Source organism: Megalops cyprinoides, chromosome 2 (genome assembly GCF_013368585.1).
Source record: "Megalops cyprinoides isolate fMegCyp1 chromosome 2, fMegCyp1.pri, whole genome shotgun sequence".
In the NCBI taxonomy this organism is placed as follows: domain Eukaryota; kingdom Metazoa; phylum Chordata; class Actinopteri; order Elopiformes; family Megalopidae; genus Megalops; species Megalops cyprinoides.
Window position 1 is genome coordinate 16,556,489 of NC_050584.1, and position 17,410 is coordinate 16,573,898.

The following is a 17,410-nucleotide window of genomic DNA, read 5'->3' on the forward strand; positions in this document are numbered from 1 at the left end:
TCTTCTCTAGCATGGCCTGAAACACCCATCAGTCCAGTGTTTTTTTTTCCTGTGGACTGCTGTCCAAAAGTGTCTGTAGCTATGCAACACAACAACACGGCTTTGCCATCGCTTCCAGATTTACATGAGAGAGTTTCACACAGTGGGATATTTCTCATTTGCTTCAAAGCTCAACATCTGAGCTGGAGGTTTTCCTCACATCTTTTCAGCAAATGCAATATTATGTCAGTGGATTCCTGGCTGGGAAAGTCAGCTGACGGCTCGATCCATCTCTTTAAATCACTTCTGTTTTTGTCTTTCTGCGTTCGCACTACCTGTTCCCTCTCTCTGTTTTTTCTCCCAACAAAGATGGTTTGTTAGCCGGGTCAGGTTAGTCAAGTCAGGCAACAATAAAGAATAGAAATGCTTTAGATATTGAATAGAGGCGTGCCCATATTTGAGGATCCTTTAGGAGATCTAGAAGAAATATCCAGGTCATATGATAATTATTTTTATTTGTTTTTGTTTCTTTCATAAAAAACGAGGGCTTCATAATGTCAGATGACACAGAAATTCCAGAAGGAAATCTAATATTTCATTGTGCTCCTTTTTGGTCTGAATGAATGATGAAAGTACGAGTGCCAAGGACTGTTCTTTATTCAGTGGAATTGGAGGTATATTGTGTAGCGAGGGATTTTTGACGTTGGTATCACTTTATTTTAGAAGTACTGTATTTAATGGACTGTAAACCAGACTTCTGCAGTAACCAGTTTTTCAGTTTCTTACCAAATTATTCATTGTAATTTCTCTGATCAACATCTGTAAGGCACCTCTTCTTTCTGAGAACAGAGCACATCTACAGAGAAATGAGTCATTCTCTCAGCTGGTGTTTTCCATTACCTCTGCAGGTTATAAAACAGGGGCTTTTGGTCAAGGCAAGGGGAATGCGATAAGGTATTCTGTAAATCCGGCTTGACTCCAGCATTGCTCAAAGTGAAAGTTTCTGTGTTTGAAAGTCTCGGGTCTTGCGAGCTGGCATGCGGTGAAAGCTCTGATGCATCCCAACCTCTCTTTGAAGGTTGGATTAGAAAAATAACGTGTGGAGTCCAGGCGCTTCTTTTTGGATCTGCAGAGGAGCAGGGAGGGGAGGGAGGGGGGCTCCCTGTTCTCAGCCACCATAGTTACTCAACACACACGTTCACACCACATGCCCACGCTGCCCACATCTGCCCTCCCCACAGCTGCAGTCTCTTCCAGCTCAAACCGAAACCTGCAGCCGGGCCGATGCACGCTGACGGTCTGTCTGAGACATGACATCAGTTTGAGACTGTGAGAGCTTGCAAATTAGGACAAAGCCCAGTGCCCCCCCCCCCACCCCCCAACCCACACACGCACACACACACCCTCATTCTAAACTGAGTGCTCATCTTCCCACTGTGAAAGCCCACAGAGCGTTTATAGGGGATATCACAACTCCCAGCAGGTACTCATCCAGTCTGAGGCTGAGGGTGGATGTTTTCAACTCCGGGGGCCTTGCCGGGGGCGGGCAGTGACATCTGACTCACGTCAAAGGGAAACAGCCGTCTCTTTGAACGACAGTCTGTTGCAGAGCTCACATCCCAGCTGTGGGGAGAAGAGAGGAGGATTCACGGAAGTCAGGAATGTGAAGATCCAACACTCATCTCTGTAAGGAATTGCCAGTGCTTTGGTACTGGTGAATGTCATACAGTAGAGCTACAGTTAAAATGAATGATTTGTTGGAAACGACACTGTACCATTACGCCTACCTATACTGCAACATACCCGTTACACTGTATTCCAATATTGAAAGGGTGTCTGATCTTTAAAAATCATTCCATCCAGCTGATGGGGTTGATGAGGCCACGTAGAAAGATTAAATACAAAGGTCGTTGCCATTGATTTCACCACCTGCATTATACACTATCGACCATATTGAACTGTCTTAATTGGTCAAGAGCTTTAAGTGGCCGGGAAGACCAGACAATAGAGAGAGCTACTGAAGCCTAAAAGAACGATCAATCTGACATCCAGCAGCAATGTTGGGTTTGGTTCAGTGAAAAGCTGTTAATGCCCCAGCGATGTATTTGACCAATTTGCTTCCTCTCTGCGGGATGTTTGGATTTCATCACGCTTGTGGTTCTAATGAGAGTCCTGTTGGTCCTGCCCTATGTATTCTGTTGCCGGCTGCTTGCTGGTGGTCACTAGCTGCTGGGAGACTTAAGCTTTCATGACGGCTCTCCCTCCTGCATTAAAAACTAATCCCCCCACCAGACCACTTCATCCTCCTGATTAGTCATGCGAGGGGGAAATCTCCAGAACTGGAGCCAGAATTATTTACTATGCCAAACTGTAACCTTTTCGGTCCTCAAAAGTGAGACACATACACAATATACACGCAAACATGCACACATTGGAGTTATACAACTACACTCTGTAAAAAAACTGCAAAAATAGATTTAAATAATTACTTTAAAGAAAGGAAATGCACTTTTTTTCTCGAACTTGAGGTGCTGTTTGGACAAATAGCGTGGTACAAGCATGTGAGTTGGCAATGTGCCCACAGCAGCCCTGTAACAGGCAGATAGGCGTGCAAACACTCTGAAATCACCTTCAAACAATTATTGGGTTGCCCAGTTATTTTAAAGTGTTCAAATGGAAGGCTTGACCCAGGTCCAAATTCTCAGAGAGTATTTAATGGATTACAGACCATGTATTATGATTTTGTTATGATCCTTCCCTGACACATTTAATACAATTACAAGGCACTTGGTAGGAATTACACTCGTCTAACTATCCAACTTCAGGTACATGGTCCTGAATGAAATTCTAATTCAGGGACTTTTAGGGGGGAAAGGGATGTTACTACTTGAAGGATAGTATTTATTTCCTGATTATTTACAATATAGCTCTTAGAATTGGACAGAATCTTTACTCATTACTTCCAATACTTTCTTCACAGTATGTGTCCCTGTGAGCTCACTCTTGATCAAGAGGTGATGACTTACACATTTCAAAATTATTAATACAGTGAACAGAGACACGAGGCTCTCAGCTTACGCCCATGTTCCTTGGAAACGTCACATTTCCCGATGAATTATGACTGCGACACCACCAACCACAACAATGTGAGTGAGGAGGAAGAGGGTGGAACGGCACTGCTGGAATAGACACATGAAACGATCAGGAACCGTTTCCTCTCCTCTCCTCCCTTCCCTCTGGGACTCAGGAACACCCTGTTCAGGAATCAGCCTGCACGGTCCCTGTGGGGATTAGGTTACTGTGGTGTTCCCTTGAAGAACACTTTGTTGTGGTCAACCACGTCGCACAGGTTGAGATCGAACTGATGTGCTTATTGACTTAGACGCAATGAGGGTCTCTGCAGTCTAAACACGTAGAGACCTGTGGGAAAATCTCCTGTGTTCAACTGTTAAGTCATGCCCTGGCCTACGAGTGGCCCACCCTCAATTCTGGCCCCCGTCATTCATTTGGGAGGTAGTGCAAAGATCAATAACAGCGTAACTATTCATCTTAAAAATGAAAACCCCTCTGTCATGAGGTTAAGCTCCTATCTGGTCATGTCAAATGTAAATGTGATGACCATCTCAGACATTTTGAGGCATGTGCATGAAAAGAAAGGACACCACATAATAATCTAAATCACTTTATTAATTTAAGTTAGGTAGAGACACTAAACTTCAGAACCACATACAAACTGCTCCTCTAAAGAGCAGTCTTGAAAGAAAATTACAAAAAAAGAGGCTTATGTCATACTGTCAACAAATGGCATAAAATTAAGAGAGGTAGAGATTTCAGGCTCATGACTGTCAGTGAAGAAACGACGCCTACTGGAATGTTGTTTAAATTCAAAGCTCTTGCTAAAGTATACAACATATCCAAATACCTAACAATGGAGAGTTTCGTTTCAATGGAGTCAATTTTGGGTACTCACAACAGTTAAAACATTAACACTTAATTGAAAATGACGTAGACGGACAGTTTCATGTAAGGATCAATATGTCAAAACTTCGGAGCAATTGTTTTACTAGTCAGTAGTGTATATAGATCATGTTCTTTAAGCAACTCACTGGTAAAGACAAACTCATGACAGACAAATGACATGTTTGTATAGAAAAAAAACATCCAATTTTATTCAACCCTACCTTTCAAATAAAACTATTTCCAAAAGGTGACCCAAGGCATTTACATCTTGGATTTACAAAAATGGACAGTTGGCTCTAAAGCAAAAAAAAAAAAAAAAAAAAACAGACAGAAATATTGTTGATGTTTCAGACACTCAAGTACTTTCACATGAATGTTTACAAAAATAAATCCAACTGTACATCCAAGACTTACACCAACTGAGCATCCACTTTTAGCTTCTCAGTGATGTTGAGCATGATCAATGTGCGCTGCCAAATATGAACTGGATTCAGTGTGGGGCGCTGACCCCTGACCTATTGATTGCATTTCCATTTAATCAGCTGAGCAGCACAAACCCGAGACACACAAAGAGTCTAACGCTTCAGCAACGCGAGAAAGGAGGGTCTGAAGAGTGAACGTCCTTGTGCTGACAGGCGCACAGCAACAAAGACGGAGTGCTGCGTGTCCAAATGATGCCGAGGACCGGAGTACAAAAATGATTACCACTTGGCAGTGCATTTAATGACCTGTCGGACGCGAGCCAGGATCTGTCGTAATGTGGGCGGCTATTTGGGTGACCTCCCCCACCCGACAGCCAGATGCCACCTATAGATGCAGCCTCTGTGGTCTGTGGTTATGGACCTTGCAGTGTTGGGAATGGAAGTAGTGAAATACTATGCTGTGGAACTGTTCTACATAAATAGTGTCGGCAGTGTGGAGAAATTAAGTCGGTAATTACAGTGCATGTCTACAAAAAAACAAAAACAAAAATAAAAATAAAAAACAAAGTGACAAGATTTACTGTTCATACAGTAACATACTGTATTTTTCCACAAAGACACTAAATAATGCTGGTGACTACATTACGTAAATAGTTAATTATTGAATACCTTTTGTATGATTTCAAAACTATTGTCAACACAGTATATAGACAGGTGGTTTCTTTAAACAAACCTTAAACAAATACAAATAAATCCTTAGTGTAGTACACAGCTTTCTTTGTTCCAGAGGAACAATATGGTAAACCTTTGCATCTGCTCAATGCAAGTGCACCAGTCGAGATTCAGTCTTTTTCCTAATGCTGCTTCAGTGGTCTTATCCTCCTCGTTCAGGAAATGTGCCGTTGTACAACTTGGGAACAGCGCCCTCTAGATCCCGTTCTTGGCCTCGTTGTTGTTCATGGCCTGCTTCCTCTGAGCCAGGAACGGGTACATGCACTTGTCTGCTCCGAGAAACCGATACATGCACACAATGGCCTCGAAGGGCAAAATGCTGCAAGAGACAGTGAAAGGGAAATGAGTCAGCGTCCGACATCTATGCACCTCCCATGTATCAATTTCCCTCTGAGGGGGGGAGGAAAAAAGGCCAAGGCGTTCCAGGTTGCGTACGGCCACATTCTTAATGCTGCCGGTCGTCGCTCTCACCTTTTCATGAAGTTGACCATGTAGACGATGCGAGGCGTGCAGATCATGGGCTGGTCGGTCAGGATGGCCCTCATGGCCTGCTTGACGCAGAACTCGGGCTTCAGGGGAGGGAGGAACGGCTCAATCTCCTTCCTGCATGCAGACAAGAAGTTAAGAAACCATGGGCGCTTAACAATACCTTTCATGTCCTATTGAAATTACAGACGTTTAAGACGGCCTGCCACATCACACGCTAAGTGACTGGAGACCTAGGGAAATGCCTGTGCTGGGCACCTGCTCTGCAGATGAAGGGGAACACCTTTTCGTTTGAATTGTGAGAGAGGAGGAGTTGAAACAGATCAAAAAAAAAAAACAAAAAAAACATCTGTTGCACTAAAATATAAATCACAGCTCGCCTTGTAAAGAACATATTATCACCTCACAAATATCTTAATGCATGTTTAAAAAAAAAAAAAAAAGTGAATGATGGGAAAAAAAGCTAAATGTCATCAGTAGTATTGACTGGTTAATTTATCAATGTAGCCATGTGACCAGCCATGACTTGAAGTGGGTACTGATATACGGACAGAAATTTGACTGTGTGTGTGTGTGTGTGTGTGTGTGTGTGTGTGTGTGTGTGTGTGCACGCACACGTTTTACTTTTAACAGTTTCCTCTGAACAGTTACAACCTGCTTACCTGATTCTGCAGCCTCGGAACATGCCAGTGTCTACCAGGTAGGGGCAAACCAGCGTCATTTTGATCCCGTCTTTCTCCGAAGCCTTTAGCTCATGGCTGAGGGACTCGTGGAAGCCTATTGCGCCAAACTTGCTCGCGCAGTAATCCTGAGAAGGGAGCACGAGAGAGAGAGAGAGAGAGAGAGAGAGAGAGAGAGAGAGAGAGAGAGAGAGAGAGAGAGAGAGAGAGAGAGAGAGAGAGAGAGAGAGAGAGAGAGAGAGAGCACTCGTTAAAATGTCTGTGCTAATGACAACCGTTAGCAACTGTTCTTGGGCATTTTCCTCCCTCTGTGACACAACGAAGCGTTCCTCGGTTTCATTAGCTTTCTTCTTTTTTTTTTCCTATGGCAGGAGAGGCATTAGCTTCACAGGAATGTTTTGATGTGGTTCGGTGTGGAAATAATCTTCAAAAGGGCCTCGGCAAACACAGATGCACGTAGATAAACACTAATGGACAAAGAGTCCTAACCATACCCGCGCTGTAAAACTGGTAGCTTCAGTCGCAAAATTAACGCAAGGCAATAAAATCACTTTCAATGCATTTCTGGGAAGCATAATAACAGGTTAAAAAAAACCAACAACAATGTGCTGAGGTCTCTTTGAAGTCACACTAATCGTCATGGATGAATGCTTGTAAAACGAAAGCCAGCTCACAGCTATGAAAACAAAAGGCAGTACAGTAAATATAACACTGGCCTGGAAGGAAAATATGACACCGGCCTGGACTCGGGCCTCGAGCGAAAGCAAAATATTGTGATCTCATTGGAATATTAAATGAACACGTTGGGGGCCGCTCTTTGGGAGCACTCCTCTGGTGATGGTGGACCCGCTCGTCCCTGCTTCTGCTGCAAGTTAGCCCGACAGGGGTACATTTAAATCTGAACAGTGTCCCGGACCAAAAAAAAGGGAAGGGAAGAAATGAATTTACATACAGCCAGCTCTGAATGGCCGAAGAGAATGGGACACAGTGATCAGATTCTCCCTTCGCGGAGGTTTGAGAGAGAGATATTCAGCGCTTCCATTCACAAACGCAGCGCTCGGCTGGGCCCCCGTGCCCCCCGCAGGTAGAGACAGAGCCCCCCTAAAATCAGGATTCCCAAGTGAATCGTGTTCCTTAATTGGCGAAAAAAAAAATGCAAAAAGGCTTGTTAACAAAACCGAATTACCACGCAGCAGAGGGCCAGCATATTGGACTTCTCTAAACAGACTGTCCTTTTTTCTGGGTTGCCAATAGATTTATTTGGGAGATGCAGCATACGAACCTCCACGCCAGCTGTGCTGAATAATCCCAGTGAGCTGGCAACTGTCACAATGTGTCCATGGTTCATCTCCAGCATCTTGGGAAGAAACGCCTTGGTGGTCTGGAAGCAGAAAAAAAAAAGACGAGTTACATTAGTGATGCAGTTAGCCTGAAGAAGAAAAAAAAAAAAAAAAAGATCAAAGGCCTTTGGCAACCCGTTATGAAGGAAAGCAAAGCCAAAAAGGGCTTCTCTCCTCTCCGCTCCATGCCTATATTGAGAACAGAGCCTTCAATGCTGGAATGAAAACGTCATAACATTCTTAAGAATAGGCACAAGCAACTGGGCTACTAAGGTCTTAAGAAACCCATAACTCTTAGATGTACAAAACGCAGAAATAATACACATTTCAGGCAACAGGTACAATCCAAGTTCACAGATGAAAGCGGATGAAAATTTATAGACCAAGTCACAGACTTAAGCCAATGAAAATTTGCTGGAGAGAGGAGAAAAGATCAATCTCTTCTTTTTCCTGCCTGAAACAGAGGCAGACCTGGAAGCGTGATGCTCCCGTTGCCTGGCTAAGCCCTTTCCCACACAGATCCAGTGCCCAACAGAACACCACACTGTATAGAGGTGCAGACAGCTGCTACTCAACACGCCACACAACTCAATTCAAACCTCCAACCCTGTTGATGCAGTACCTCTTGGAATGTCAAAGTGTAACAGTGGATGGAGGGAAAAAAAAAAAAAAGTTTAAAAATGCTATGTAGTGGGACAGCATGTTAAATGTGAAAAGGTAAAGCAACTGAACATGAGTGTACGCAATCAAGTGGTGTACGTAACTGACTGTTAAAAAGGTTTCATTCATTAATAACGCTGCCCTTTTCCAGTCATGTGACCCCAGAAAACAGGACCTTTAAAACGTGGGCTTGTGTGTGGAATTGTCACCGCTCCTCAAGTTTTTTATGTTACCACATAATGACAGCCTACACTCTTGGTGGGCCACCACTGGGTGCAATATTATTGTATATCCGGAGGGAGCTGAGAGCAATAGGGATAGAAGTACAATAGATAATAAAGCAGTAAACATGAGCATTTCCTCTACTGCAGAATACCGTAAATCTAGCTGTATTAAAACATACCAGGCCCTTCGTTAAAGCCTCCATATTGAACACATGGAAATGCTACAAAATGCATACAAAGGCCAAGAACAACACAGAGCAGTCTGGCACTCCTGATATCACCATTTATAAACAGGGGCTGTAAAATTAAAACTTGCCTGTTTCTGAGAGAGTGGTACCAACTTGTACAGCTACGCACACAAGAGAGGAATCCACTTCTAGAAACTTGGTGAATGTGCAAATCTGTCAAGCAGCTGGTTTTATAGATGTGGATCTGACATCTTGGGGGGTTTGTACGCCTTTTCGTTACTGGCATTACTCAGTGCCTGCTATTCCAAGAAAGCAAAGCACTGAAGTCTTCCAGCCAGACTTTATAGTTGAAACGTGTCAGACGAGATATGTAACACTAACCCAAACTTTCTTCAGAAATGATTGCTGACAGTACGTGTGTCTCATTATGGGGCAAGATCCATTTTTAATAAATTCTAAAGGACAAGCAATTCTGATACACCAGAGCCAAACATCTGTGCTTCCCTCGACTATTCTGGGACACTAAATATTTAAAAGTGGTCCAAGAAAACTTTCCGTTTACTCTGATGAGGTCCATCTGAGGGAGAACATCCTGACTGGGCAGAAGTTAAGTGCGAGTTCTTCATGCCAAAATGGGGGTCAGTAGGTATGCGTGCAAATGAAGCATTACTTCAGAAGTGCCCACACTGCGTGTATGCCAACACCTCCTAAACACGGCGAGGTACAGGGCAGAGGTGCGATTTGGCCCTCCGAGAGTTTACAGTCAACAGGCCTGCCAAAAAGATACAGGCTAAGCTGCTTTCTTGAAGAGACATTAACTCCCCCCCCCCCAGTATTACCAAAACATGCTGAAAGTTTTTTCACCCAGCAGAATTTAATGAGGGTTAACGCGCGGGCTCCCAACGGCAGCAGCACCTAGAACAAATCGATAGAGGCCTTTTACGAACCGGATTCGCCTGGGGCGAGGAAGAGGAGGACCACGCAGGCTGAAGCGGGGCTGGCGGGGAGGGACGCCTCTCATGGCAGCCCCGGAATGTCGCCGTGGCCCCCGCTGACCTTTCGGACACGAAACGTGTGAAACCAAACAGGAGTTTGTGTCTTACTTCATAGCTTTCGTAATTGGTTCTCAACGCCTGCGTTTACGCTAAATTAACTCCCAACAGCGGAGAGGCTCCTTGACCGTGTGGTGGTTCCGTGCCTGTTGCGCTCCTTAATTGAGACAAACTGAAGTGCATTTCGCTGGACAAAGCACCACACAGCTGCGGTGTCACCCTAGATTAGTGCAACTGTACATCCAACAGGAATACGTACAAATATTGCCCAGAGGGAACACCAGATGGCTCCTAATTAGTCACCCCTCTATAGACAGATATAGTTTGTCCTTGGTAAAATGTAATGAGGGCACTTTTGTTTTCCTGTCAATGTTTACAGAGGCATGAATGACAATCTCCCTTTTTTCCAGTTACTGTGATTTCCAGGCACAAAACTGGCCGTTCCATCACCAGAACGGCGCATCCACTGAAGTCAAGTGAGGCACCTCTTTATTGATCTTCGAATAATTTACCCCTGGTGCCACTGGTCAATAGATGGATCCTGGGGCTGCCAGTGGTTCACTCGAGTCCACCCTATTCACAAAAACAGGGCAGTGGACAAGCACAAGGCATGGTTTCACTGAGCAACACAGGATTTGTAGATATTAAAAAAATTGACTTGTTTTGTGTAAGTGCTCAAGATCTCACTCACAGCCACAAAATCCTTATACAGGACTCAGATGGCCACCCTGACAAGGCAATGTTGCCAAATCTTTGCTTTTGAACGTTAATCAGTTTAATTACCACACTATCAATTTAATTCCATTTAAGAATGTGTACACAGTTGCCAAGCTAATGATTCATAATGTGCATGTGTGTGTATGTGTGTTCGTCTAAGAGGCCCTAAATATGCACGTTCAAAAGAAACACACCATCCAAGCAGCCCATTAAGAAGAACATAAGCTCCTCAAGCTGCAAAATCAGACACAGCGGCTGCTAAATGAGCATGCACTGATGAACAAAGCCATCCGCATGACTCACTCCACTGGACCTTGAGTATATGAGCAGTATCAAGTCAAATAACAACTAGAGTACAGGTGCACTGCTCCCAGGACCATATAAAACTACTCAAGTAAGACTCTTCTGCCTGGTTGCTCCCTTTCTCCTGGCTGGGCAGGAATGCGGCTTGGAGAACTTGGCTCCTGTCGCTTGGCATCTTGTCAAGCTGATCCCAAGACAAGAAACCAATTGTCAGATAAGTGGGTCAGGCAGCAGCTCCCCATTACCAGCGCGGTTGTGTACAAGAGTGGCCTCCCCTGAAGCCTTTCTCCAGGGAGTTCCTCCGGCCCTTCACTTCCACAGCCCCCCGCTCCTCTGCCATCCCGCCGCCACACCGCCCACGCAGTCCGTGCGACCAATCAGCCCCTTTCGCCGCGAGCTTCGCCCTGGCTCTCGCCGTTTCGAGGTGACGAGAACAGCCCCCCCCCCCCCCCAAACTTTGTTTAAAAATAACATGCAGGACCTCCGTTTTGAAAAAAAAAAATACAACCCAAACTGGAGTCTGGACCTTGGACCACAAATCCAGTCACGCTTTTGGGAGCAACCGGTGGTCACGTTATGTTCCACGTCTTGTTGATGGTCAAGCGATAGAACATTTAAAGGGCACAAAAAATAAACACTCCAGACAAGTGGCGTGTGTGGCTCGCCTTCTCTCAGGAAAGAAAGGAGGGGGGACTCAGGCTCCGCTCACTGTCATGATGGGCTAAGCGGTCAGCGCTGGTCACTGGTGCCTGTACAGCTGCGGACCCCTCCCCTAAAACCTGCTGGAAAACGGGGGGCCCTCAGTGGTGTCCAGGGAGCCTGGCAGAGGACCATGCTTAGATAATTGTCTTACTTCCTGCTAGCTTTTGCATCTGAGCGGCATTCCCACCACATAATCCAAAAACTGTCTTCCATCTGGAACCCCCTCCCCACCCCCACCCCCCCACCCCCCTCACTCCATGTTTTGCCATTTTTAGTTATTGCGCAAACTCTCTGAATAACCTCAGAATAAGCAATTCAGGATAGGCCTAACAAAGAAACATATGCTACTGGTCTTTTTGAAAATCTTGGTTTTCCTTCAGCAAGTTCAGCTGGACTTCTGCAGGAGCAGGAATGTGCTGAAGGGTGTTTCTGTCCATCGGATTCTGCATCAGATCAGTGAAACCTGGCACGGCTAAGAATGGGTATCGCAATCTCTGCCTCTCAAACAGAGCCAACAAGCACACTGTCCTGTTTGCTGAGGTAGCATTTCAATGAGCGCACATATCTTATCCGTGGGCGCTGTAAACATCTTTGTCTTCTTATGCAATCGCTTTGCCAAGAAAATAAAATGAATACAAAAAAAAAAGAGCCAACCCCAAAGAAGAGACTGCGCAGAAAGTGCAATCGTGTATTTTCACCAAAGAGCAGATTAGCAGTAATCTTTTTCAGAGCGTGTTTTCCTGCCGTTCAAGGAGTAACTGCAAACCTGTTAATGATGGTCCAACAGAATCCTCCTTGGCATAGTGAGAAAGACTGCCCCAGTGGGACAAGCACAGGACCACTGTGTGAGCTGTGGGGGAATGACTGATGGAAGTCACACAGAGCGAAGGCTCGCACACTCACAGCAGAATGTTTTCCTCTAAGCTTTCAGTTATGAAACTACGCTGCTTGTGTATGCACGGCGCGTGTCTGGATTGGCTGGGGGAGAATACATGTACAGAGGACAGAGGAGAGATGGAGCTGCATCAATGCCCTTAGAAGGCCACCTTTTATAACCATTTGAAAAAGCTGTGCATTTCCTCACCAAATTAAGAAGCCTCGACAACGAGGGCGCAATACTCATTTTATTTCACCATTTTTTATTAGGGATATCTTCACGAATGGGCAACCGTGAAAACGCTTCCGATTTAGGTATCTGCTTCAAGCAATTAGAATTCCTCCGCTAATACCCCCATCTGCATGCGGCACACAATTATGATTACATGTGTTTGTGTCAAAATTCACTTTTGGTCTTGGTCTATTCAGCTGGTCTGTGGCTCTAATGAACCACATCCTCCATTCTGCGGCAGTCGCCTGTCGCCATTCATTAAGACTTCCTTTCATCTTATCCCCCAAAGAAACAGTGGCCTGCATCAGACAAAAGAAAACATGACGAAAAGCTTAATGAGTATGCCCACTTGTCTCTACTATAATACCACTAGTCTGAGGGGACAGTAAGCAACATAGTGGGAGATTTCAGGAAAAATGTAGGTGTTAAACAATGCACATGCAAATAGGGGCTCCTTGTGCCCACTATAATTACATGTCTTTAACTGGGTTAAATGTTATGAATTCAAGCAACTAAACCGGTATGTGACTGCCAATAGTAAAGGTAGTTTAACACAGAAGCTGCTATCACCACTGTTCTCCATGTCAACTAAAAATCAACCGAGTAATGACTGAATTAAGACATACAAAATACTTTGGTGGTAACCCACACTCGGAGCGGCTACGCTTATCAAACTAACCCTGTCACCGTTTGTCCGCTGGCCACTTAACACTAAAACGAGTTGAATCAAGTCATTTGTCATCTTGTCACACTAATAAACGGCTTATTGTAAAAGCGGGAGTTAAATGAGACTGCAGCAAAGAACACCGCTGCAGTGTGCCTCTGCTCCAAAAGAAAATATCTCACCACTGAGCCACTTACAACAAGGGTGGTCCTCCTCAAACAAGATTGGCCACAAACCTCAGAATTTACTCATTTACTAACATGAGGTTAATTAGAGGGACGCAAAGTGAGAATGGTTTAACACAAATGGCACTTCCCAGAGCAGGATGTGGTCTTCAATAGCCTTTAATTAACTGGTAGGCCTGGGGAGTGCAGATTGTTCCTGATGTGCCGATCGACCCCACTGCTAGTCTCAATGAGGCTTGTTTATACCCAAGATATTAATGAGCTTTAAAGGCAGGCCCTGCTGAAACTCCAGTTCATCATTGTGACAAAGCCTGGAGATTTCTACATGAGCAGTCCATCCAGCCGCTACAATAAATATTCACTTTGGCAGACATTTGCAAAGCCAGAATCAAAACAAATGGAAAATGCAGACTTTAAACAGATGCCAAGGTTTCACTGCTAAAAAAAAATGCCCCACAGAGGTCTGCTACATTTATTAAAACCAGGAATGAGTGAAGCTTCAACCACTCAGGGAGGAAGTAACAGCTATGTTAACAAGCTTAAGACAATAAGCGGGGAGTGCTGCACACACCGAGGGATGATTCTGACCTCAGCTTGCCAATGCATCGACTTCAATGAGACGTGATTAATTTGGTTAATTTGGTTCCGATACACAAATGTGTGTTTAGCAGTGCTTGACGATGGGGAGTCTTTTTTTATGGCCATTATTTTAAGTTTCCTGTCCCTCCTCCATTACCTTGTACTCGGTCTTGCTGGGCTTCAAAGCAAGGTTGCAAAAGAGCGTGGTGGAAATCAGTCAGACATTCATTGAAGACATTCAACTCTCTGCTAACGGCTCAAATGCAGCGCACCGCTGCTGGGGTGACTTGGAAAGTCACAAAATAGCCTTTGCCTATATGCTAATAGCCCAATACTGTTTAAACTGACCCTCAAAAGCATAAAGCAGACAGATTAGTGTGATGAAATGACACTTAAAATGCTTGCTGAGCATAACAATTAATCAAGAGAGAGAGAGCAGTGTCATGCCATAAGCTTTTTTTCTGGGAAATTACAAAAAAAAAATAAGCGTTTCTGGAGTCTACCTCGTTGAAGTTGCTTATTTACATCCTCCCACTCAACAGGCATTCTTGTATTCTTACAGCTGTTGTTTGGCAGAGACGAGGGGGCTCACCCAGAAGTGTGCGTGGCAGTTGACCATCATGGTCCTCTCGATGAGCTCGTCGGGACACTCCAGGAGGTGGTGGCCGGACACCACGCCGGCGTTGTTGATAAGCACGTCGATGTCCCCCACTTCTTGCCGCACTTTCTCCGCCGTCGAGTACACGCTCTCGCGCTTGCCCACGTCGCAGACATAGGTGTACACCTGAGGCTGGAACGGAGGGACCTCCTCGACACCGCTCACAGCTCCTGTAGCCGAGCGCAGAAGTGATCAGTGTGGGGACAGACAAGAGGCCAACGCTACAATCAAATCACACAACTTAAAAAAAAAAAAAGTAAAAAAAAAAAAAATCAAGACAAATGACTATGAATATTTCAGTCCGAATTTTCCACTCTCTGTCTCAGGGATTGTAACAGTCATACTTAAAAAACGGTACGCAGGATATTTCTTTAATGATTGACACTATAAACTGTATTTAACGTAGCCTGCTTTGTTTTCCTCACAGTTAAAGTAATCTGAGTCGGATTCAGGAACAATCCGCATGCATCGTGGTGTATTAATGGCACATCACAGCCCTCTGGCTATTGCTGGTGATAATCTTTATGCAGTTAGGGCTCTTATTTTCGGCAACTTCCACTACCACAAGAGCTCATGTGGCTGAGAACATGCTTATGCTTAGTTTCGGCAAAGTGCATTTTTTATCCAGCCAACAACACCCACCTCTGAGCGCCACATAAAAAGTTCCCAACAAAGCTCCGAAATATATACCGGGTTCTCTGAAAATCTGTTCTTCTAATTTTCATTTCTAAGATTCGAATACAGACACATTGGCAATATACAGCAACTGGTTACTTTCTGTTGTTCGATCTCAAAAGACGAACTGAATTTGCGCTCCGAGAGCTGCAGAACAGTAGCCAATCTCTAACTACTCCTACAGACAGCCGGCCATTCAAAAGTAACATTAGTAAAGTTTGCAAGTTACGTAGCCTACCCTAACTATATACCTGGCAAGGAAGACATCTGGATTTCGCCCCTCTAAGTAGCTAACTGGCGGACGGGCTAGTGGATAAACTGAAAATGCAGTTTCTTCCTGCCGATTTCACAGAATGGGTAGTTACATGCAGATTGTACGCATTTTCAAGTGAATTCTAGTTAACAGCCATCTAACGATAAACATATTCTACATTACCATCTTTGTGAACTGGGCTGTCCAGTTCGCGGTAGATCTGTCGCACCATCTCCGCAGTCTCCTCATTGCTTTGGCTGTTGATGTCCCAGAGCACCAGTACTGCCCGTCGTCGGGCAAACTCCTTGGCAAAGAGGCGACCGAGTCCGCTGCCTGCCCCGGTGATCACACACACCTGACCCGCAACACTTTTCTCTTTTGGTCGCACAAACCATTTAAGACCGGCCACCACAAAAGCCCAGAGCACTTTTAAAATGACCACGAAAAACTCCGCAAGGATATTCATTCTGCTCAACGTTACAAACTACTGGCAGACACGTTTGTTTGACTGGAATAAAGCTCAAAGTGGTCTTTAAATCGCCGGCTATGAAATACAAACGAAGTCAGTGCCTAGACTGCGCATACGATATCCTCTCCAAAAGACAATGTGTTGCTGCTAGTTGCGCGATGACTTTCACTGCTAAACAAATCTGATAGCAATATAGCTACCAAGCTAGCCAACTAGTTAATATTAACTTCTCTCTCCGATAGCCGATATCGGTTGGTTAATTATTAGTGATTTGTCGTTATACTCAACTAACCTTAACCAGACGTACCTATGCAGTATACTGTAAAGCTTGATAACAAGCAATCATATAATAGCCAGATAACTACCCTGACAGTCTCAGTCAGCAAGTTAGTTACAAATTTTAACAAACGTTAAGAAACCAACAAGCTGTGTGTGCGTGTCTGCTTTACTATGAAAAAAATATCCTCGATATATAATGAACGTCAGTGTAAGTTACTGTCTGTGCAAACAACTTCCAAACTGCTGAACCCTTTTTCAGAATAGACTATTCAAATAAAGCGATCTTACAAGCAATTCTCCAGGCAACTAGCTACCTATCTGAACTCTGAATTACACTAACGCTCTGCCAGTTGCTAGAATTAAAACTACAGAAAAGTATTTGCTACCCATTCAAATAAATAGCTAGCTAATGTAGCTAAATCAATCTGTCTCTCAGTAAAGTGCTCCACAGCCAATCATAAACATTCGTTTACAAGCATATAGCGGCGACTGTAGTGCCCCCCTTTCCCTCGCAGTGACAGCTCTTGACTGCTCTCGTAACATTTTTCGTGCTCACGCTCTTTTTAAACCAGCTCGTGCTGTCAAAAGGACCTGATAAGAGTGGCTACGTCAGTGCCTGTTGAAAATATATATAGTATTTTTATTTAGTTCAATGTTGGTTTTATAATGTATACATACAAATATAAATGTATTTTTAATTACAAATTTCTTGACCAGTTGTCGATTTATTTTTGCACCATCTTCAGGCAAGAATTAGCCACCCAAAAATTATCCTCTTTAATGCCCCCCACACCCCTCCCCAATTTAAAATCATTTCCTAATATATAGATTCGTAGGCTCTATCGATACATTTGCTGTCGATACCCAGATTTGACATTTAATGCATTTCTTTTGATATATAGATTTTTTTTTAAGTTTAACACACTTCCTTTTGAAACCTCCGAACCGCAAATCTAAATTCACATTGCGAATACCTAAGTGCCTTCTTAGAGGTGGCATGATGGTAGGGGTTAAAAAAGCGTGGTTTTAATCTTGCTCCATTAACAATGTTAACATTCGTCCGCGTAGAAACAACATCGAAAATATTTTAAAGGA

General features: G+C 44.1%; 1 protein-coding gene across 1 annotated transcript; it reads right to left on the reverse strand.

The window, feature by feature from the left end:
• Positions 1-4,285: 4,285 nt before the first annotated feature.
• Positions 4,286-16,838, reverse strand: rdh10a (retinol dehydrogenase 10a). Its single transcript, XM_036522033.1, has 6 exons — positions 15,751-16,838; positions 14,574-14,809; positions 7,542-7,640; positions 6,242-6,387; positions 5,565-5,696; positions 4,286-5,412 (listed from the first exon to the last, which is right to left on the reverse strand). The coding sequence occupies exons 1-6, from the start codon at positions 16,031-16,033 to the stop codon at positions 5,289-5,291; spliced, it is 1,020 nt and encodes a 339-aa protein (XP_036377926.1). The 5' UTR covers positions 16,034-16,838; the 3' UTR covers positions 4,286-5,288.
• Positions 16,839-17,410: the final 572 nt, after the last annotated feature.